This window comes from Protopterus annectens, chromosome 14.part0 (assembly GCF_019279795.1).
Source record: "Protopterus annectens isolate FY-2018-M chromosome 14.part0, PAN1.0, whole genome shotgun sequence".
NCBI classification, from domain to species: Eukaryota; Metazoa; Chordata; order Ceratodontiformes; family Protopteridae; genus Protopterus; species Protopterus annectens.
Genome location: NC_056748.1, coordinates 1,125,355,793 through 1,125,380,127, shown reverse-complemented (window position 1 = coordinate 1,125,380,127; position 24,335 = coordinate 1,125,355,793). Strand labels below are relative to the sequence as shown.

Here is a 24,335-nt window from a genome sequence, read left to right as displayed (position 1 = left end):
TTTTGGCATTTAGCTTGAGACCATGACTTTGACACCAGGTGTCTCTCAGTAAGGCCCCTTTGGAGAATGTCTGTGTCGGCCGGAGTCAAATTATGGCTCCCAATTTGCAGTCATCGGTGAACTTTGTTAGCTATAGTCCTCCTGTGTTTGCATGTACTTCTGAGAAGTATATGCCGAACAGTAGGGGTCCAAGGACCGAGCCTTGGAGGACACCACTTGTGACTGGTTTAGAGTCGGACCTGGAGCCCACTAGTCTTACCGTGCGAGTTCTGTCTGTAAGCCAGTTGGCAACCCATCTCATGACATAGAGGTTTATGCTCAGGCTGGTGAGTTTTTCTATAAATTCCCCGAGTGGGGAATGGTGTCAAAAGCCTTGGCGAGGTCAAGGTAGGCTGTATGAACCACCTTCCCTTCATCTATGGCCTTGGTGACAGTCTCTAAGAAGTCAACCAGGTTTAGTAGGCATGATCTGCCCTTAAAGCCGAACTGGGTCGGGTGAAGTGTGGAGGTTCCAAATGTCTTTGTTAAGGAGTTCCAAGATGATGTGCTCCATAGCCTTGCAGACCAGGCTAGTCAGGCTTATGGGGTGAGTTACCAGGATCAGTTGTGGCCCCTCCTTTGTGGAGCGGAATAACCATTGCTGTGCAACATTCTATGCGCATGTAGCCTGTGGAGAGGCTGAAGTTGAACAGTGCGTTTAGGTGTGGGGTTAGTTTGTTCTGTAGTTCGTGCAAGATGCAGCCTGACACCATCTGGCCCCACTGACGCTGTGCTTTTGGAAGGGCCGTTTTCACCTGTGCGCCTGTAATTTCTGGGACACTACACTTTTCTGGTATTGTTGTGGGCCCTTTTGGGGGTGAAGTTTGCACTGAATCTGCCAGGAAGTTGGCAATATCAGTAGGTTCAGTATATTTTGCGCTATTTTGCACTAGCTCAGCTCAGAGCATATCTGCGAGTTGCCACTTAGATTCCTGACATAGCTAAGGAAGGTTTTGTGGTTATCTTTCGAATCCTTGGCTATTTTTCTTTCGAAGTTAGCCTTAGATGATTTTATGAGGGATCTTAGTTTCTTACGGATACTGATCAGGGATGTCTTTCCTTCTTGGGATTTGCTTTTTTCTGAATTAGTTCCTCCTTCTATTGTATAGCCTGTTTATGGCAGGGGTCCACCAGACTGATTTCCTTCTCTAAGGGGAGTGAGTCTTGGTTTTGCTAGGATGGCACGATCCATGCATCCTTGTAGATGCTCAGAGTGCATTTGCAAAGGTTCCTGCATCTTGGACACTGTTATCCTTTAGCGTGGGGGCTGTGAAACTTACCACCTCTGTCTTAAGTAAGGTGAAGTTTGCTATAGAAAAGTTTTTCACTGTGGTTTCCTTGGTTGGGGGTGGTGGTGTGGTGTGGACATCCAGAGTGATTAGTTTATGGTCTGATCTAACCAGTGACGGGTTAACCTCCGGTGCGGAACACCTGTCGCCCATGTTGGTGATGACCAGGTCCAATATGTTTTCACCTCTAGTAGGGGAGTTTACCAGCTTATCCAGGGCATTTGAGTTGATAAATTCCAGGAAGTGCTGGACCTGGGAGTTTGTACTTGAGTAGTTTTCCCAGTTAATGGTAGGGTAATTGAAATTGCCCAATATCAGGGTGTTCGGTAGGACCTTCATGTTTTCTAGTGTCTCCAGAAAGGCGGAGTGGTGGTCCTGGGTCATGGAAGGTGATCTGTAGCAGGCCACAATTTGCACTGCAGATTTGCCCAATGTTATTTGCACACGGGTGATCTCAAGGAGGTAGTATGCTGCGCCACTAACCTGGGTATCTTTGATGAATATGGCTACACCCCCTCCTTTTGTGTTTCGGTCCATGTTCTGTGGCAGAAATGTGTGGTACGAGTTGTAGCCCAGTAGTGCTGGGGTGTTCTGCGGAGTCTTGAACCAGGTTTCAGTTACTGCACAGATGTCGACATTCTCCATACTGAAGAGTGCTTCGAGCGCATGCATTTTGAGATTTAAACTCATGGCGTTGAGTAGCATAACCCTCATTTTTTTTTTTTATTTGTGCGGTTTTAAGGAGGTGGGTTTGACTTTTTAGCCTTGCCTAAAAAAGGCACTATGGGGGCAGCAAGAGTCTTGGCCAGTATTCGAAAGCCTAGGGGTGACAGTTGCAAGCAGTCTTGCAAAGCAACGAGGCTTGTCGAGCATGTCGTCCCAGGCTGACGGACACTGGATCCCCTTTGAATGACACCAGAAGCTTAGCCAATTGGTGAAATTGATCATTTTTTCTTTATGCTGCGGTATCATTCTTGATGAGGGCATGATGCTACTCAGGGTCAGGGTCATACCCGCCTGGGCTACATGATCAGAGAGCTCTTCCATGTCTCTTTTCATGTAGTCCAGGGAGATACGTCTCAGGTCATTCACACCAACATGAACAATGACAGTCATATTTGTACTTGTTCTGGAGTGACCGGAGTGCTTGTGTTATGTGACAGATTCTGGCTCCCGACAGGCAGCTAACAGTAACCTTCTCCTTGTCCAGCCTAGCGAGTGGGATGTCAGTGTGCCTGACTATAGAGTCGCCTATTACTAGTTTATTAGGCATGTTATTTCGGCTTAAGGGCTGTGACTGTGCGGCACAATGACTGTTTTGTGTTGTCTGGTTTGTGACGGGAGGTGCAGGTTTTTTGGGTGTCTGCTTTGGAGATCTCTGATGCTTTTGCAGGTTTTTATTTAGAGCCTCCGAGTATGATGTTGTGTATTTTTTGCCAGTGCTGGTTTAGTATGTCTGTCTGTGTGAGGCTGGAGGTGTGGTGCAAGTGCTAACCTTCTCATGACTGCCTGTTCCAGTCTTGGGTGGATAGAGCTTAGCCTCCAATTTAGCTATATAATTGCATCTCTTGCATATGTTAATGTTTTGTGGTAGGAGGAGATGGTCGTCTTGTGTACATGAGGCAGTTGTAACATTGCCTCAGGATACCCAGGTTCACCAGCTGGACTGGAGAGTACACCTGAAATTGCCCTTTGGTCACGCCTGAATAGGGTGAGCTGCTTAGTCGCTTGGTTGGTGAGGGGTGAATAATGAGCCTTGCCCTGCTGGGCAATCAAGTGTCGGAATATATTAGTGCTTGCTATTAGGTCTGAGCAAGTGCTGGACTGTAGGATGCTTTAAGTGCTTAGGTTGAGAGAGTTAGACCACTTTCAAGGGAAAAACTGAAGAGGAGATTTGGTGGAGCCTGGAATAATTTAGCCCTAGCTAACCGGTGCTGCTCGGATGTGCAAAACCGTGCAAACACGGTTTTTACAGCAGAGAAATGAAAGAGAAATTAGCCCAAAATGGCCTATAAACTACTAACTTCTGGGCTGGAACCACTCCTCCAAAGACAAATGGCTGCTCAAAGCTCCCTCTCACAGGTGAGCAGAGAAACCTCCTTCTATCCATGTAAGGTATGGGCAACTGAGAAACTTGTAACACAGCCCTGAATTCAGCACTAGCCTGAAAACTGGACTGTACTAGCTTAGAAAGGTGGGAAACAAAGAAAAATGTTTTGAAAAGATAAGGCAAAAAACAGTAAAAAATACACTTAACAGCTTTAAATGACTATGAACAGTAAAAAAATACACTTAAAACAGCTTTAGATGACTACAAGCAATCTGAAAAGGTTTTTAAACAAATTACCCAATTAACCAGTAAAAAAAAAAATCTCAAAACTGAGCCCTGTTCCTGTAGTCTTCAGACAAGTTCTAACTGCACACTCTAGCCACTGGGGTGCAGGGGAACCTTCTCCAAAAAAGGCGGCCTGGATTAGTGCTCAAGTTATACAAACAAAGCTAGATTCAGCAGGCCTGAATCTAGTTCATTCGACAGCAAACAAGGCACACCAATTTCAGTAAGAAACAGTTCAAATATGCAGGCACTATAAGCCTCTAACCAGAAATTCCGAGCTCAGAAGGGCAGAGTCCAGCCTCTCCTCCCACAAGAGTGCAGACCACAAACCTTCTTATGTAAAATGACTGGCCTGAAGCCAAAGTACTTAAACCAGAACTACTACTGTGCCTTGAATCAGCCGTTCCCAACTTAGAAGAATGTAAGCTACCTGTCCTACCACAACAGTGCAGAACACAAACCTTCTTAATGTAAAACAACTAGTCTGAAGCTCAAGCGCTTAAACCAAAAGGCTTAGAATGAAAGTTACACCAAGCAATAATAAATACAATGGAGTACTTTTAAGATGACGCAAAAGCAAAATAAAGTAGGAGGAAACACAAATACAGTGAAAGCAGATGAATAAAGTGCAATTTTTTTTTTAGAGTGAGTAAATGAGATGGGCCCAGGAGGAGTATTCAAATGCAAATTTACAATAGGGACGGGCAGTTTCAAAGCCACCAAGATTAACACCAAAACAAAAGCAGGGAGGGTCGGTGGGGAACCAACTGAAAAAATAGAGCCACAACTTCTAGCTAGATAGTATTCAATGCAACACAAATAAATCAATTTAAATGCTGTACCTGAAAAAAGTGCAGATAAAGATTTACTTAAATTCACTTATACATAAATCATTTGCTTAATATAGGTTTATAAACACAATATTTGCAATATACACACACACACACAAATACATACATGCGAGTTGTGAGAATTGGCAAGGGACATGGACTACATACAGTACTTGCATTTGATTACTATCACAGAACGAATCATTTTAAAAGACCTTACATGCGATGACTTTCACCAGTACCCAAAGGATACAAGAAACATATCCCGTTACTTTTGGCATGGCCCCATTACCTTCTACACCTAAGAAAAAGAAGGTAAGTCTTACCATAATATTCCATCTGTATTGTTGATCCTTGTTCAATCATTACGTATGGGGTGTCTGTTCCGACCTCGGAAACGAGCCGGCCATCTTCCAAGCTCGCGTCAACTACAAACTCTTGAGCTAAACTCTTACACAGAATTCCCCTCTCCCAGTTACCTCAGATTGAGTTTGCAAGTCAAAAGAAGGCAAAGGCTACCTCTGGTCAAACGACCTAAAAGAACCGGATGGTGAGATCCACTAGAAACCACAGGAGGGGGAAGGAGGGAGGGAAGTAATGACTGAACGAAGAGCAATACAGATAAAGAAGTTATGTCTTACCATAACGTTCTATCCGATATTGTTAATCCTCGTTCATTCCTTACGTATGGGACAGAGTCCCCAGCTACCTCTATTCCTGGGAGGCTCTCATGGAAGGATATTCCCGAGCACCATAGAACCAAAAGATGCTCTTCCACTGGAGGCCAAATCCAATTTGTAAGGACTGATGAAGGTAGGAGGCATAGCCCAAGTTGCAGCTGCACAGATGTCATGTAAAGAATCGCTGGCATGGAAGGCAGCAGAAGTTGCCATCGACCTTGTTGAATGAGCCTTTATGGTAGTAGGCAACAGAATATTATGTTGTGTATAAAATGAATGCCACAAGGTCTTTCAACCATCTAGCCAATGTTCATAGGTTCACAGACTGGTACTAGGCTATCAGCCCTAGGGCCTATGCAAGCCTAGCCATAACAATTCCGTGGATATTTCTTCCCACAATATTTACTTCTCTGGACCCCTGTCTAGCAGGGTGACTGACATGATCCCCGGGGTTAATTTCCTATCTCCCATCCAATCATCAAGGTTCCTTCTGAAGACGGCCAATGAGGCACTCTGCTTGACATGTATGGGCAGTCTGTTCCAGAGTATGGGGAGCCTCTGGGTCAGGAACCTATCCCTCCAGCATGTTTTGTTCATTGTGATGACAAGGTTTAGATCCCTGGAGCGTGTGGCTCTGAGGGATTGGGATTTCTTTAAATGGAGCACGTCCAACAGCTCAGGGTTTGACATGGCCTTGTATGTTAAGCAGAGATCACCTCTGAGTAGACAATATGCCACAGAGTATAGCATATGGCATCTGCTTTAGGCCTGTGATTCTTTTAGTGAAGTATTTCTGTGGCCTTTCCAGCTGTTGCAGAAGTCTTGTGAGGTACAGACCAAACGGGGCATTATACTCTATAATGTGTCTAATGAGGGATGAGTACAGTGCGACAATGACCTCCTTTTATCTGGATGAAAAGCCCTTAGTGATGAGGTGTGCCACATAGAAGGATTTCCTGGCTGTTGTGGCGATGTGGTTATCGAAAGTGAGACCACTGTCGACCTGTGTCTCATCACACTTCGATGTTTAGTGTCCTGCCACCTATGTGGCAATTCATGGGTGCAAGTTTTTTTCCAAAGGGGATAACTATACATTTCTTGGCATTAAGCTTGAGCCCACGGCTCTGGCACCAGGCATCTGTTTCTGTAAGGCCCTTTTGAAGAATATCCACATCATTTGGGGATTCAATAATGGCTCCCAGTTTGCAGTCATCTGCGAACTTTGTTAGCCAAAGTCCCTTGGTGTTGGCCTGTACTTCAGAGAAGTAGATGCCAAACAAGAGTGGTCCCAGGACTGAACCCTGAGGTACTCCACTTGTCTGGAGCTGGATTTGGAGTCCTACTTTTACAGTCTGGGTTCTGTCAGTAAGCCAGTTGGCAACCCATCAAGTAACGTAGGGATTTATGTCCAGCTTAGTAAATTTATCTATGATTCCAGAGTGGGGATGGTGTCGATGGCCTTGGCGAGGTCCAGACAGGCTGTGTGGACCGCCTTACCCTCATCCACAGCTCTGGAGACTTGATTCGAAGAAGTCAGATTCAGGAGACAAGATCGGCCCTTCACAAACCCAAACTGGGTGGGGTCCAGTGTTTGAAGGTTGCCAATGTCTTTGTTTATAAAGTTCCATGATTTTCCATGCCCTTGCAGATCAGGCTTGTCAGACTGATGGGATGGTAGTTCCCAGGATCCAAGGCGGCTCCTCCCTTGTGGAGCGGGAAAATTGTAGCTGTGTGCCACTCACTGGCCACGATGCCTGAGGTGAGGCTATGATTAAACATGACACTTAGGTGAGGTGCCAGTTCATTTTGTAGTTCATGTAGTACACAGCCTGGGATGTCATCTGGTCCCATGGATGCTGCATTCTTAGTTTTGGAGAGTGTGGTTTCTACCTGTGTGGCCATGATTATCGGAATTTGGCAATCTTTTGGTATAGAGACGGGCCCTTTAGAGGTGAGAGTGGGTGAAGTTGGCACTAAATCGATCTGCCAGGATACTGGCAATATCCTTAGGATCAGTCTATTTTAATGCCATTCTGTTGTAGCTCAGAGCAGATCTGAGCATTGCCATTTAGATTCTTGACATAACTATAGAATGCCTTGTGGTTGTCTTTGGAATCTTTGGCAATTTTATTTTCATAACTAGCTTTTGAGGATTTTATGAGGGATCTCAGCTTCTAACGGAGGCTGGCGAGGGAGTTTTTTGCATCCTGGGATTTTCCTCTTTTCTGCAACAGTTTTCCTTCTATTGTATAGTTTGTTTATGGCAGGGGACCACCAGATCGGCTTCCTTTTTTTGGAGAAGAGCATCTTGGTTCTATTTGGGATGGCACGATTCATGCACGAGTGGATGTGTTCGTACAGTGCCTTAGTGTAGGATTCTGCAGTCGAACTTCCAGATCCTGTCTGCGTGGGTGTTGTGAAGTTGGTCACTTCTGACTTCAGTAGCATGAAGTTGGCTTTGGAGAAGTTTTTTTAAGGAGGTTTCCTTACTTGGGGGGGGGGGGGGGGATGTGGATGTCAAGGGTGATTTGCTTATGGTCAGACCTGACCAATGAGGGGGTGAACACTGGTGTGGAGCATCTATCTCCCGTGTTGGTAATGACCAGGTCTAGGATATTGGAGACCCTGGTGGGACAATGACTAGTTGATGCAGGTCGTTGAAATTTATGAATTCCAAGAACCGTTGGGAAAAGTAGTTGGTACCAGAGTAGATTTCCCAGTTAATGGCAGGGTAGTTGAAATCACCCAGTATTAGGGTGTTTGGTTGTATCTTAATATTTTCCAGTATGTTTAGAAAGGTGTAGTGAGAATCTTGGGGCATGGTGGAGGATCTGTAGCAAGCTACAATTTGGATTGCAGTCTTACCTAGTGTTAGTTGCACCTGGAGAATTTCAGATGCATTATGTTGGGCAACTAGCCTGGAGGTATGAATATCCTTGGTGAATATGGACACTCCTCCACCTTTAGTGTTTTGGTCTTAGTTTTGTGGCTGAAAAGCGTTGTAAGAATTGTAGCCTGGTATTGCAGGGGTGCTCTCTGGAGTCTTGAACCAGGTCTCAGTTACTGCACAGATATCGATGTTCTCCATTTTTAGGAGTGCCTCTGGAGAGTGCATTTTGAGGTTTAGACTTCTAGCATTGAGTAGCATAACCTTCAGATTTTGCATGCTTGTATCTGTTATGGTGGTGGTTTTATCCTTTGACCCTTGCCTAAAAAAGGCACTATAGGGGTGGCAAGAGCTTTAGCCAGTAACCTGAATCCCAGCGCCGACAGGTGCAGACCATCTCTGGCAAAGCATCGTGGCTGGTCGATCATGTCTTCCCAGGCAGACAAATACTAGATCCCCTTTGAATGACACCAGAAGCTTAGCCAATTGTTGAAGTCAATCATTTTATCCTTATACTGTGGCATCATTCTAGGTGATGGCAGGATACTACTCGGGGCTAGGGTCATATCTGCCTGGGTCACATGATCCAAGAGCTCTACCATGTTTCTTTTCATGTAGTCCAGGGGGGTACGTCTCAAGTCATTCACTCCAGCATGGACAATGACAGAGTCGTATTTGTACTTGTTGTGGAGTGACTTGAGTGCATGCGTTGTGTGGTGGATCCTGGCACCCGACTAATTTTCTCCATGTTCAGCCTGGTGAGTGGGACATCAGTGTGCCTGACTATAGAGTTACCTATGACTAAAGTGTTGGGTACATTGTCTTGCTTTAGGGGCTGTTGTTGGGTGGCACACTGGTGTTGTGAGCTGTGTGTCACTTTGGTTGTGACTGGTGTTTGTTTGCGTTTCAGCTTCGGAGGTCCTTGTTGCTTGGGCAAGTTAATGTTAAGGGCCTCTGCATATGTGGGTTTAGTGTGACCTTAGCAACAGCACATCCTAATCTAGGTCCAGAATAGGCCAAAAATAACTGGTCTGATTTACGAGAGGCCTTAGTCCTGTTCAAAGGCAAATTTGCTTCTACTTGAATATCTAGGGTATATGTAGGCAATACTCTGTTTGAATGATTGGGGAAGAAAACTGGCAATTCAATGGTTTGATTAATGGACATTTCAGAGATCACTTTTGGCAGAAATGAAGGATTAGTTCTCAAAGACACTATCTCTATGAAAAATCAAGTATGGACTCTTGAAGCTCAGAGAAGTCTTGCAGAAGTTATGGCAACCAAAAACAAGGTTTTCCATGACAAATATTTGAGGTCGCAAGAAGCTGGTTCAAAAGGTGGCATTGTCAGAGCTTGTAGAACTAATGACAGGTTCCATGGTTGAATAGGTTCTCTAAAAGGGGGCTTCAGATGATTCACACCTTTTATGAAGGTCTTGCATAATTTGTGCGACATAAGAGAGGAGTCTTGAACAGTCATGGAAATTAGATATTGCAGCCAAATGAACTCGAATGGTAGAGGCCGATAGACCGGCCAGATACTCTAGTATTATCGACACCGGTGTTGAGAAGGATCTACTTGTTTTTCTGTCAGCCAACAAGTAAATCTTTTCCACTTGCTTACATAAGTAATTCTAGTGGAAAACTTATGAGATGCAATAAGAATGTCCCGAACTGGTAAAGAAAGATCATTCTGCCTGGCAATCAAGGGAACTGGAGGAGCCAAGCTGTCAGCTTCAGGCTGTCCAAGTTGGGATGAATCAGGTTCTGTGGATGCGAGATCAACCCTGGGGTTGGATGGAAAATCCATGGTTGATCTAGCAGGTGAGGCCAAAGGAAGGGGAACCAAATCTGACGAGGCCAATATGGTGCTATGAGGATCACAGTGCTCTTCAGCTGACGGGCTTTCTTCAGAAACTGGGGAATGAGGGGGGGCAGGTGGGAATGTATAAAGAAGACCCAAGGGCCAATTGTGGACTAGAGCGTCCCTGAGTGCCGTCCCGGAGGGGGAATCAGGGCGAAGTAGTTGCTGCATTTGTAGTTGGTCGGGGATGCAAAAAGGTCACAGCAAGGATGGCCCCAGTGGTGGAAGATCTCCACCGCTATCAAGGGATTTAGGGACCACTCAAGGTTGTAGAATGCACCTGCCGGGTCTGTCTGCTATCACGTTGGAACTCCTGGGAATGTGCGTTGCTAGAAGAAAACGGTTGGTAGCCATCGCCCATTGCCATATCCTCATGGCCTCTCGACAAAGGGGGTAAGATTTGGTTCCACCCTGTTTGTTGATGTACCAGACCACCGCCATGTTGTCTGACTGTATCGCAATCGTCCCAGACAGCAGCAGGGGATGGAATGCTTGCAAAGCCAAAAGCACTGCCCTCACCTCTAGAACATTTATATGCAGTCGGGTCTCCAATTCGGACCACGTGCCTTGGACCGTCTGTCCCTGACATAGCCCCCCCACCCCATCAGGGAGGCATCCATGGTCACTGTAGCCTTGGGCTGCTGGGGGGAGAAGGGGTGAGACCATTGTGACAGGTTGTAGGTCATCCACCAATTTAAGTCCTGTTTGCACCTGCGAGTTACTCAAATCTTGGCTGAAAGAGGAGATTGGAAAGGATACCATTGGGTGAGCAGTAGCCATTGTAGAATCCTCATGGGAAACCTGACCAGGGGGACAATGGTGATGGAGGCTGCCATGGAACCCAACAGTTGTAGGACAGAGTGAGCTGTGGCACTTCTGTGCTCTGGAATGGATGATCTGCAATTTTTTGTATCCAAAGAGGACTCCTATGAATTCTGCGGACTGAGATGGGGTGAGATTGGATTTTTGCCAGTTTATGATTATGCCTAGCCTTTGTGCAGCGAGGTGAGAGTATGCCAAGGCTTCTTCCAATAGATGTCTGGTGGGGGCGGAGATGAGCCAGTCATCTAGGTATGGAAACACCTGGAATGCTTGTAGTCGCAAGTTAGCTGCGACGACTGCCATGCACTTTGTGAACACTCTGGGGGCTGTGGAGAGTACGAAGGGCAGTACTCTGAGCTGGTAGTGACTGGCTCCTGCACAGAAATCTTCTTGATGGCCTGTCCACTTTTATATGGTGGAACGCATCTTTTAAGATCTATCGAGCACATCCAATCATCTTTCTCCAAAAAGCGGGAGGATAGACTATTGTGACCATCTGGAATTTTTGTACTCTTACAAACTTGTTCAATACACTGAGATCCAAAATTGGTCTCCAGTCCCCGGTTTTCTTTGGCACCAAAAATAATCTTGAGTAGAATCCGGATCCTATCTGGTCTGGAGGGACTATCTGGATGACACTTTAGCAGCTTTTCTGTCTCTAGTGCTGCTTCTTCCCTTTGACTGGGTGGAATGTCAGGTAGGTTTTTTGAAGGGACGGGACAAAGATCGAAGGGGATATGATAACCTCTGGTTATAATCCTTTTTACCCAAGAATCGGTGGTGATGGTTAGCCAGGCAGAAGGGTACAAGGAGAAACTACCCCCAACCACCTCCAGAGGAAAGGAGTTGGGCTGCTCTTCAGGAGCGCTGGTAGGATTGGCCAGGGGAAAAAAAAAAAAAAAAAAGTCCCTGGAACCCTGGTTACACGGACCCCCTCTGCCCTGAAAGGGGAGTCTTCCCTGTGAGTTTCCCCCTCTGCCTCTAGGGGAGAACTGCCTCTAGGGGAGAACTCTGCCTGTGTGTCACGGAAAAGACCCAGAGACCTCTTGAACCATATCTTCCCACTATTTTGGTTTCGGGAGAAAGCACATTGAGGGGAAGAATAACAGACACCTACGGCAGAAAGGGTCTTACCGTCCTGTTCACATCTGGCCAGTGTGCTTTTAACTTTGGGTCCAAACAACGAAGAGGCTTCAATGGGAGCGTTAAGAAAGGAAGCCTTAAAGGGTTCCGAGAAATTGCACAAGCGCATCCAAGCTTGTCGTCTCAAGACCACAGCTGAACCCGCCGCTCTAGCTGCTCCTTCTGATGCGTGAGATATCATTCGCATGGAGGAGTTAGATATTGACTCAATGGGGCCAGCTGAGAGGCCAATTTGTCACGGACCTCAGACACTGCACCAGCCAAGGTTTCAGAGAGCTCGGAAATTAGATCCCTTTAAAGCCTGGAAGCAGGAAGACCTTTGGACCAATGGGGATCTGTAGCAGGAGGGGATAAAATCTTATCTGGCCTCCAGGGAATAGCCTTGACTGTGTCAGGAGCCTTCCATGCACGCTGCACGATGAGCCTGATCAGTTCATCGGCAGGTGGAATAACCCAGGAGGTAGGGGGCCGGGCGCGAAAAGCCTGCAGGAACACAGACTCCTCAGGAGGTCAGATTAGAGGGCTGCCAGTCACCTCTCTGTTTGAGGATTTCGAGGATATCACCAACGGATACCTTAGAGGGTGACCAAGGGGATCCTTCCCCATCATCAACGTCTGAATCTTCAGAGGGACTCCTCTGTGGAGTCCATGTGCTTCCCCTTGCACGAACTTTTCCGGTGAACTTCCTCAGAGGGGGAAGACAACAGAAAGGGGGCTTCCTGTGGGAATACGTCCTGAGGCCCTTGCGCCTGGTGTCCGCAAGGTGCGACTTGTGAACACAGTGGTCCAGAGGAGGGTGGGGAGATAGCACAGTATCACCAGCAGAAGCCAGAGTCTTCTCCATCAGTTGGAAGGCTGGTCCACCTTTAAGAGGAGTGAGTATCCAGGACAGGGGTCACCCCTCCCCTAAGTGGCTCAGTCTGCCTACCCGGAGTCTCCAGATGGCTGTGAAATATCAAATTACGCATGTCACAACTATCATCCTGGGTCGTAGCAAAACTCTCCTGCCACAAAGGCAACTGCGGTTCCTTAGTGTGGTCCATAAAGGGAATCGTAGAGGGGAAGACTGTGCTATATCAAGGGGCTTCAAAGGCAATGAAGGAGGAGAATAAGAAGGGGTCTTTGGCGATGGGTGATCACCTCCCAAGGAAGGATAGGTCCTGGGGGGCGGGATACCTCTGGCCAGAAGCACTTTATCCACAAGACGCAACACGTCGTGTTTAGAAAGGCTTCTAGTGGACCTCATTGACACAGCTGAGGGAGAAACAGGTCTGTCCACAGAAGAGACAAGCTCGGTGCCCACCTCACCAGTCCGCACTGAGAACAATGGTGCTGAGAGAGAATGGACTACGGGTGTCTGCACCGAGGAAATCATTGGTGCCAAGGTCAGTCTGCACTGAGAAAAAAAATTAGCTGCCAAAGTGGTTGCCGGTACCGAAGCTGGAACCGACAAAATTGGAGTCAACTGAGGTGTCTGTTCCGGGTAAGATGTCAGAGACGATGTGGTTAAGGTCTGAGCCGACTGAACAGTCAGTGATGATGTAGTAGTAGTCTGAACAGAGGAGCCCCTCGGTACCGATACAGTAAAGGCTACAGTAGGCAGAGCCAAAATCACAGATGGCAACGAAGGCCTTGGTACAGAATGTCTGGGCACCGAAAGCCCTGGGGTCGACAGACCTCCAAATCAGAAATCTTAGCCTTCTTAGGTCTTGGTTGACGGGAGTCTCCAGCCGGGGACGAAAGCAGAGACTTGGACTTTGTAGGATCATCCGATTTTTTCTCATGGGTTCTAGGAGGGGTTGAAGTCTCTGACCCAGAAACAGCCTCTGAAAAGGGAGATTTAAGAAGTCCCTTCAGTTACAATTTATTTTTCCTCTCAAAGTTCTGTTGGAAAAGAACTTACAAATACCACAGGGCAGGTCAACAGATAAGTGAGACACACCCAAGCAATAAACACACACAGTGTGCATCTGATGTAGGTAATTTGTGTCCACAATCTGAACACCTTTTAAATCCTGGACTACCTTTTTTATCTGCCATGATAGAAAAGGAGAAAGAAGAAAGGGTACCAGCAATGGTACGAAAGAATACCCGAAGGTAATGAAGAAAAGAAGGGTTTTTCAACGATGGTTGTTGTCTTTCGACTTTTCCCAGTTAGGGGTCGCCACAGCGGAACTCCGGTCCGTTAATGATTGGCAGTAGATTTTACGTGCAGAGTTACTGGCCCTGACACACAACCTTCAATGAAAGTATGCCCATTCACGCAGGTCTCCACACAGAAGACGCTCTAGCTGAGAATCTAACAGGACAACGTCTCACTGAGGCGACAACACTACCGCAGCACCACCACCGCAGTACGGTTTACCAACGATGGTAAGAGAGAAAATACCTTGCGGTAAAAAGTGCAGAGTAAAGAGAAGGAAAGAGTCGCTAAATGCGATAGGGTAAGAGACAACAAATTAGAAACTTTTCTGACAGAAAAGGTTATATTAGACTAGTCTGACAACAAAATCTATACTTAGCTCAAGAGAAGCAGCTTGACACAAAATCGAATGGCGATGCGGCAAACGAAGTCTGGGGTAACAGGGAGAGGGGGAATTCTGGGTAAGAATTTAGCTCGTGAGTTTGTAGTGGACGTGAGCTTGGAAGATGACCGGCTCAGTTCCGAGGTAGGAACCAATACCCTATACATAAGGAATGAACGAGGACTAACAATATCAGATCAAACATTACATTGAGCAGCCTGAGGAGCAGAGTCTTTGGCCAAGCTCCCTAGATCCCTTTTTCCATCCTTCTCACACTGACACACACACACGGCTGGTAATTTTCCAACACAAGAGCCTTCTGTCCAAACACAATGTAGAGAGCTGCCACCACCACTCTGAACACAACAAAAGGAACTTCCCAGTTACTGTTTCACTTGTTAATAAACCAAATACTTAAAACACAAATGGCAATATACAGCAGTGCAGTCTGGCCCATGAGACAAATGTCAGCAGCTTGTCACTATTTAACATTAAATAGCCGCTTATTAATACCTACCACAATGTACTTGAAAAGTAAAAAAAAAATACATAAGAGTTTACTACTACAGTTAAATATACGACATAAGAAATTGCTCCTTTTGAACTAAGATTACAAGAGGTTGCACACATCTTTACAGACATGCTTTTAACTAGTTACTTCTTATGTAATTACCGATCTCTATTGTAAGCTGGATGCATTTCCAGACATGTTACAGGCAAGACAAGTGTGGAGGACTTGCATGTATATACATGCTTTAGGGTAGCTCTGTCTGTTCATGGGCTACTTGTTTTTTTAATTATCTCATACGGTTTATAGATGCAATGGAGCAGAATTTCACAGCTAAATACGAATACATTTAGCTGCTCTTGGTTACTTACCTCCATAAAGAATCTACTTAATACAATTTTACAACTCTGGTCTAAAAATAATCATAATAAGCATAATGCAGTTATAAAAAACTTACTACTGTGATAATTCATTAAAAAAGATCACAATCTCACATATTGTAGCACTGCTCTGAAAAATGCACAGTGCAGATGTAGGTCACAGAAAAAGGGCACAAGTTGTTCTACATTTTTAGTTTCTGTGGTAGGTTTTACACTGCTTAACTGCTGCTCACCTGTCTACTACATGCTGACTTCATGTTCCTCAAGACGTTACGCTGTACTTCTTCATATGCATTTTTCTATTATGTAGAACACATATACAGTTATGTACAATAAAAATTACAATACTGCTCGTTCTTCCTGTCCTTATCAGTGTGACATTTTAAAAATTATCTACTATAATAATAACTTTAATATAACGAGTACAACAACAATAGGGCTAATTTTTCCTTTTTCTGCCTCTTACAAAGCTAGCAATTTCATTATGAAAAGTACTTTGAAGCAACAAAAGCAACTAACCATAGAAAAATACCTTAAAAATCAATGCTTGAGGGAGCTTAATGTCTAACATGGGTAAAGACGTACACTACTACTACTAAGCAAAATAAATTTAGTCTTTTTCCCCTGCACTAAGGTATGGTTCTTAAAAGGATTTTGCAAAATACATCTTTTAATGAGGAAACCTAAAACATATGCAACTTGAGATTGTAGCATGGTCAAAGAGTACAAGATCAAAGCATTTTTTCATCTACACATTTTACAACCAAATTAATTTTAGCAGTGATTTTGATCTCAGAAAAGTATCAAAAAAGTATAAAAAAATAAAACCCGAAAGTTATGGAGATTCAGCAAAGTGTTACACTACTGCTTATATCATTTCAAGTAAGATACTGCGCAGACATACAAACATTTTGGGTTGGAAGCAAAATACCGATATCCGGGGACATAAATTTATCTGCACAGTTTGATCGCCACAGCATCTCATACCATTTTCTATGTCCATCATCAGCTCAGTCAATATACTTGTTCATACACAGAATTAGTTAGTACCACTATACAATACAATAACTATGTAACGCACTACAGCACTTAAACAGGAACCCATTCAGTAGAAGTTAACAGAACAATTCCTTCATTACAGCTTATTTATACCACAAAGTGCTAGGAATCTGGCATTATTTTATTGTAGTACCCCGCACAGTAGCAAGGGCCACCCAAAACCTGCCCACTATCCAACACTCGGTAATGTGCACAAATATGTAATGAGTATTCACAGAGCTGTCCTTACCTGCCTCATGAATATTCCTAATGTATTAGCATGTGAAATGTTCAAGTTTTTAAATTAATTTTAAAGGAACAGCACTAAAACTGGAGTTGGTCTGCAGCTATACTGCTTATCTACTGGTGGGTTAGGAAGATCCCTAGCTTCACAAGTGATTGGAGAGGCAATTTACTTTTTTCAAAAATGTTGCAGTCAGCACACCATTTTCACTTCTGCATTTCCTTGATCTACCCCTTCCAAGCAAAGGATGATCTATGAGCAACAAGTGATGCCTTATAGCCACACAAGGCAGTTTTTTTTTCCTCTAGCAAAATCACAAATAATTTTAAGAATGATACGACTGAACTCAAGGAAGTGATGAACCTAATGGCCCTGAGACCTTTACAAGCCTAGCCATAGCATTACCCTGGTATCGTGCCACCCGACTAACTTCCAGTGACTCTGTCAAGTAGAGCCACTGGAGTTATCCCGGGGTGAAATTTCTATTTCCCATCCACTCATCAAGATTTCTCTTGAAGAGGATCAGCGAGGGGCTCTGCTTAACATGTATGAGAAGTCTATTCCATAGCATCGGCAGTCTCTGGGTTGTGAACCTGTCCCTCCAGTTCGTTTTGTTGACTGTGGTGATGAGGCTGAGGTCTCTGAAGAGTGTGGTGTGGAGGGATTGACATTTCTTTAGATGTAGCATTTCTAACAAAGCTGGGTCAGACGTGGCTTTTTAAGTCAAGCAGAGATCACCTCTACGTAGGCGATATGAGACAGAGAATAGTTGGAGTTTTTTTTAGTCTGTCCATATAGTACAAGTGTTTAAAGCCTAGGATCCTCTTTGTGAGGTACTTTTGCAGCTCTCCAGTTGTAGCAGGTGTCTAGTGAGGTACATACCAAATAGGGCATTGTACTCTAGAACTGGCCTAATGTGGGAAGAGTAGAGGGAGACAATGAACTCTTTCTTCTTGGATGCAAAACCGTTAGTAATGACATGCACCACATGGAAGGACTTTCTGACCACAGTGGCAATGTGGTGATAAAAGACAGGTTGCCGTCAACCTGTGTTCCCAGATCTCTCATGAACGCCTTCTATGTTCAGTGGACTACCATCGATGTGGTAATTCATGGGAACCGGGTTCTTCCCCACAAAGGGGATGACGACACATTTTTTGGCATTGAGGTTAAGACCATGGTTCTGAAACCAGTCATCTCAGTGAGGCTACTCTGTAGGATGTCAACATCACTTGGGGAGTTAATAATAGCTCCCAACTTGCAATCATTTGCGAACTTTTGTCAGCCAGAATCCCTTTATGTTGGCCTGGACTTCAGAGAAGTAGATACCAAACGAGAGGACCCAGGACTGAACCCTGTGGGATTCCACTCGTGACTAGTCTGCAGTCTGACTTGGAGTCAGCTACTTTCACACTGTGGGTTCCATCTATGAGCCAGTTTGCAACCCACCTAGTGATACAGAGATTGATGCCTAGCTTAGCGAGTTTTTTCACAATTCCCGACTAGGGAATGGTATCAAAGGCCTTGGCGAGATCAAGGCAGGCTGTATGAAGCACCTTGCCTTCATCCACAGCTCTGGTGACGGACTTAAAGAAGTCGACCAAGTTCAAGCAGGCATGATCTAGCATTCACAAAACCAAAAACTGTGTGGGATCCAGAATTTGGAGATTCCCTATATCATTGTTTATTAGGTCCATGTTGATGCGTTCCATAGCTTTGCATATCAGACTCGTCAAGCTAATGGAGTGACAGTTCCCAAGGTCTGTAGTCACTCCTCCTTTGTGGAAAGGGATGACTGTAGCAGTGCGTCATTCAGTAGGGACAAAACCTGAGGTGAGGCTGTGATTGAACAGGGCACACAGGTGAGGTGGCAGTTCACTCTGTAGCTCATATAGAACACAGCAAGGGATATTGTCAGGTCCCATAGAAGCTGTATTCTTGGCCTTGGACAATGCAGCTTTAACCTGTGCTGCATTAATGCTGGGTGCCTGGCAATCTACTGGTATTGTGAATGGTCCTTTTTGGGGGGGGGGGGGGGATAAAGTTGGTACTGAATCGGTCAGCAAGTATATTGGCGATATCTGTTGGCTCGGTACAGGAGGTACCATTGTGCAGTAGCTCAGAGCAAATCTGGGTATTGCCATGGAGATCGTTTACATAACTATAGAAGGCCTTGTGGTTGTCTTTACTATCTACTGCAATTCTGTTTTCATAGCTAGCTTTAGAGGATTTGTTGTGGGATCTCAACTTTTCGTTGAAGCTAATAAGGGAGTTTTTTTCCAGTCTTGGGACTTCACCTTATTCTGCATCAGTTTCCTCCTTCTGTTGTAGAGTTTGATTATGGCAGGGGACCACCATACTGGCTTCCTTTTTTTGGAGGAGAATGTCTTGGTTCTATTGGATAAGGCTAGATCCATGCATTTGTGTAGGTGTTAGTACAGTGCATTGGTGTATGATTCGGCAGTCATGCAATTATTCTCCATTTGCATGGGTGCTGTGAAGTTAGCCACCTCTGTTTTTAGGAGCCCAAAGTTAGCTTTGGATAAGTTTTTCATGGTGGTTACCTTTGCAGGGGTGGGAGGGATGTGAATTTCCAAGGTGATTAGTTTGTGGTTGGATCTAACCAGGGAGAAGTTTACTATTGGCGTAGAGCAATGGTCGCCCATGTTAGTAATGACCAGGTCAAGGATGTTGCTACTGCTAGTGGGGCTAAAAACAAGCTGGTCCAGGACATTGGAATTATTGAATTCCAGGAAACGTTGGGCAAGTGTATAGGGGAATCGAACAGGACAATGACTTACTGTGAGGTGACAACGCTACCGCAGCACCACCAGATGCACTCGTTCGAAGCATTCCTTAAAATGGAAAACAGGCATTTGTGCTTCGAGCGAGTGCATCTGGTCGTGCTGCGGTAGCGTCGTCACCTCACAGCAAGTCGTTGTCCTGTTCGATTCTCAGCTAGAGTGTGCTCTGTGTGGAGACATGCGTGAATGGGCATACCTTCATTGAAGGTTGTGCGTCAGGGTTGGCAACTCAGCACGTAAAAATCTACTGCCAATCATTAGCGGACCGGAGTTCCGCTGTGGTGACCCCTAACCAGAGAAAAGCCGAAAGACTCAACAACAACTTCTAGTGTTGAGGAGCATGACCCTCAGATTGCATTTGTTTGTAGCTGTTATGGTGATAATTTGGTCTTTGAAATACCGCCTAAAGATTGAGATAATCATCACTGAATGTAGGTATTTCCTCAGGTTTTGTAAAATACCTGGTCAGGAGCTGCTGAAGGCTTTTATCTGATACCATCCAACATCAGACTGTCAAAATCTAATGTATGCATGATATCATTGGCAAATATGCATATCAGTCAGTCATGCATCACTTACATATGACATCACAGCCATGTAGCATAGCAGTAACACAGGACACATTCATTTCTGCTCATCTTGATCATGTGGGGTACCACATGTACAGCCCAAGTAGTTTTTGTATAGCACACACATTTTGTGTGCATTATTTATGCGCACACATGACCACACAAAAGTTAAATAAAATATACCAACTCTCGTGCATCCTCTAATCGAAGTTAAATGAAATATATCCACTCATGTATCCTCTAAACAACTGAAAAATTCAAAGTTTAAGTGCGTCTTCAACCGTTCGTCAAAATCAAACCAAATACCTGTCTAAGACAATACACAACACACAATCTGACCATTCTTCGTTTGCTACCGTTTTCATTTCGACAACCACATATCTACTATAACACTGCCTACAAATGCCACAAAAGCCCATCCTTCCCACATCTTTTTACCCAGAAATACTGACCTCTTGTCTGCAACAACTGGCCCACGACAACCAAAGTACACCATACTATACACATTTGTCTAAACCGGTTCATCGATGTATACAAATGACCACTAGTGCCTTTATAAGCCTAGCCATGCAACCCAAATGTGTCCCATAGGTTACACATTTTAAACATTTACCCAGGTGTTCTTGTTAGTTACGACATAATTTTACTAACTGCCTCTGTTTATCAGAAATGTGAGTGTCAGAGCAAAAGGCGAATTTTCAAAATTTCCCTTACAATGGTCCAAGTTACACTTAGGTTAGGAAGGGACTTGGTTTCACAAGGATGGGGAGCCTGTTCCAAAGAAAGCAATTTTGTATGAGATGCATATCTATCCTTCCAATAGGTCTTACTTATGCTGCAATCAAAATCTAATAGTTCTGATGCTGTTTTGCAGATGTGCAAAAGGCAGTCGGTTCCGTTAACAAAATGTTGCAGTGTTCCATTCCCACATGAATGGAGCACTGCAACATTTTGTTACCAGAACAGCCTGGATTTCCACTGGCTGCTTAAATCCTCAATATACTAGTATGCACCAACCCTTAAAATTTACGCAAACCTCAAACCCACACCTGTGTAAATCACTCGTATGCCCTGCAAAAAAGCTTCCATGCCAAGAACTAAGAAATAATCACACTATAAAAATTATGCCAAACATTACAAGCACTACAAAACAAAAACAGTGCACTGTAGTCAACATCTTGTAAACAGATGTGATTCCCCACATATAAACAAAAAAAAAAACCACACAAAACAAATAAATGCACCCCAAAACAGAACACAAATATCTATTTTACAAGTAAAAGCATATTTTAACCATCCTATGACCTTTCTGGTTGAAGCGGTTAGAATGTGTTCCACATTGCGAGGGCTAATATTCCTCATTTCTGAGATGGAGGGCTGAGAGCTATGCAGCTGAATATTTAAAATAGGATGAGCAGAGGTGTTAGCAACTGAACAGTCATTACCACTATCCATTCAGAATCCTTCAAGTTAATGCAATTAACTTTAAACATCAAACTGAACACATCTGTTATTTATTAGAAACTTCAAGTAATAGAGTGTACAAGGATAGGGGAATATACTTCCTCAAACATGCCGCAGCTCCTTAAAACTTTTTGTTTTCTATCCAAGCCTCCCAAAATACACACTATGAGCGCGTGAGCCTTACTGTAAAAAGTCACATCAGGATGATGGGGGAACCGTTACCTTCACGCGGCATGACAATCCTGTCACACGATGTACGATGTGAATCCTGTCACACAGCTTCAAGTAAACTGTGAACGCACTGACTAAACATACTGAGGAAACTGTGAAACCAGACGGCTGCCTTCGCAGGTACAACTACTTGTGCCCCTCCTTCACATTACCACACTAAACCACAACACTCACCCGCACAAGGTTACTAACCGCCGCCTGTACAGCGGCCACCGGCGCCGTCAGGTCCGGAATGGCTTTGCCGTCTACCTCTCCTTCTTCGTGCATGATGACCAGTTGGGAAATCTGTAGCGCTACCGGCTCCAGAATACTCTCGATAGTTTTAGTGTGGAACACTGGCATCTTGGCGGTGACAATTCGTTTCCACAAAAGAGAAGCAGAAACAACGTTCAATATTCACCAAGAGTTGTCACAAACCCAAAGCTGCCACGCCGCGAAAAGTTTTTCCCCAAAGTCCACTAGTCCTGACTTTCTACCGTACGGCCCAGTTGAAGAACACAAACACTTCCATCTACTACCTTGAACACCGCAACTACCAACCCCAGAGAAGAAAAAAATTCACACAGCTTCGCAAAAGAGACTCCCACAGCCCGCCCTTACATCCAATCCAACGCCCTCTGTCAAACGAAAAAGCGTATGTATTGGTTAAAGTGTTTGAGTGACATATTCTAATCTGGGCTCTGGAAAGGGAAGACTTCTCCAAGGTTTTATCGCCCAGCACGAGCCCTTCCCAAGTTTCTCTGATGTAATGCATTCTGATGCCCATACAAGGAGACAACTAAGCGTGAGGATTCCCGGACCACGAGAGGGCTGAGGCTGCCTTACTGTGGGGTCGCGCACGAACGGCTTCTCGTTCCCAGTGCGGCAGCTCTGGTGCAGCCTAAGCCTACGGATGAGCAGGCAAGAGAGCCTCTCCTAAATTTAGTCTGAGCTCAAAACCGCACTATGTTGAGTCACATACAGTGTTACGAGGTGCGGGAAAGCGTTCGTTTGCAGCGTCTTGGATCTTGATATTTCCTTTGTCACTCAGTGTGTGTGTGTGTGTGTGATCTATGGGAACAGTAAGCTCCTGTCATTGCCGCTGGTTTCTCATTTACCCTCTCAAAAATTCCGGGACCGGGTGCTTTTTAGACATATGTTCAGAAAACATGGTCACTTTGTAAATATTTTATCCCTTATTCCAGAGATAAGAGTTTCTTGATTCAGTTTCTGATCAAATAATTTGCAGGTCTGCTGAGGGGGGTGTGGACGGTGCAAGATCTGACTCCTTGGAAAAGGCCCACGGAAGGTGTTCATTTCCTACAGTTAGTGTGAAATTGCACAGAAAATAACACCATCCCAATAGTGAAATACATTGTATTAAAGCATCCCTTTCAGTCGAAAAGCACGTTGCAGCGGTAGATACATAGATGAGTTCTGCAATGATGCACAACATCTGTCACGTCTTCAGATATTAAACATGCCAACTTTTGACGTTGTATATGACAGTTTTACAGAATTCATGCAGAATATGTAAGTAAAGCAAAAACGCAAACCACAGCAAAAAGTCCCTGATTATGACTCAACGTTTATATCTTGTCCCTCTTAATTCTTACTAAAAGTGTTAATCTGGGAAAAAAAGGATAGTGAATTACACTTAATAAATAAAGACAGTTATCAGTTATAGCCTTCTTTTACTTCTGAAAATGTGTAATAATTCAAATGTGTTTTATCCTTTCAATGCCCGTTTTAAGTGTCCCTGATTATTCCTAGATTTGTCTCTGATTCTGTTGAGATTTGTCCCTGATTTGTACAGAGCTACGCTTTTTATATGATGGTATAAAGTAGTCTCTACATTGTATATTGCTACAAAGTGCTTTTCCAAAAGGGATTTTTTATTTACAATAGGCTCTTCTTAACTGCCTTTGTTACTACATATGACTGCACAACACTGGCAGATTCAAACTTTTAACTATTCTCCTAAACAAACAAACATTACATTTGTAAGAGCTGGTGAATATTTCAAAACTATTCTTATCTGTTTTGGTAAGTGAGGAAAGGTGTACTTTACAAATTATGAACAACTGCCCCAATTATGGGTGCCAATCCTCTCTGCATCCTGCCTTTCCACTCCTTTCTAGATTGGAAAAATGCTGTTTATTCCTTGCTAATGACATTGTCTGCCTCATATTCTGTAACATTACAACTTGGAGCCAGAAGTTTTGTCTTTATCTTATTTCAGCTATCTTAGATGAGATGACATTATAACACTTGCAAATGACAGTACACTAAGCAGCTTTATACATGCAGTGTTATGGCACAGTGCAATCACATGCTTAGGGCTTAGTGTTATTAGTTGATAAGATTTACTTTTGCACACTGCATGTTTTAGGTATTTGTGAATTATACCATGCTTTATAATATTGCTTTTCATGCCATTACCTTTCGTTTTGCTGCTTCAGGTAAGGACTAGTTTAAGCTTACTGTATTTGAAACTGATACCAGTCTCAAGGACTATTTGCTTGGATCGTGGTATATAGTTTTTGCTCATTTCATTTATTTTAAACACCTGGAGTGTAACCACAGCTGAGTCACTTGTGCCGTGTTCTGTGTCATGATCTCATAATTACAAAAAAGGGTCTGCTAACTGCTTTTTGACATTTTTGTTTATGGAGATCCCCAGTCTTGTGTTTTGAGTGGTGACG

General features: G+C 44.3%; 1 protein-coding gene across 1 annotated transcript in view; it reads right to left on the bottom strand.

Moving 5' to 3' along the window:
• The window catches only part of VCL (vinculin), a 1,795,541-nt gene extending 1,773,324 nt beyond the window's left edge, over window positions 1-22,217 (bottom strand). Inside the window, exon 1 of the mRNA XM_044055664.1 lies at window positions 21,826-22,217. Within this exon, the coding sequence (XP_043911599.1) occupies window positions 21,826-21,993 (168 nt within the window). The 5' untranslated portion in view covers window positions 21,994-22,217. The remainder of the gene's footprint in view (window positions 1-21,825) is intronic.
• Window positions 22,218-24,335: the final 2,118 nt, after the last annotated feature.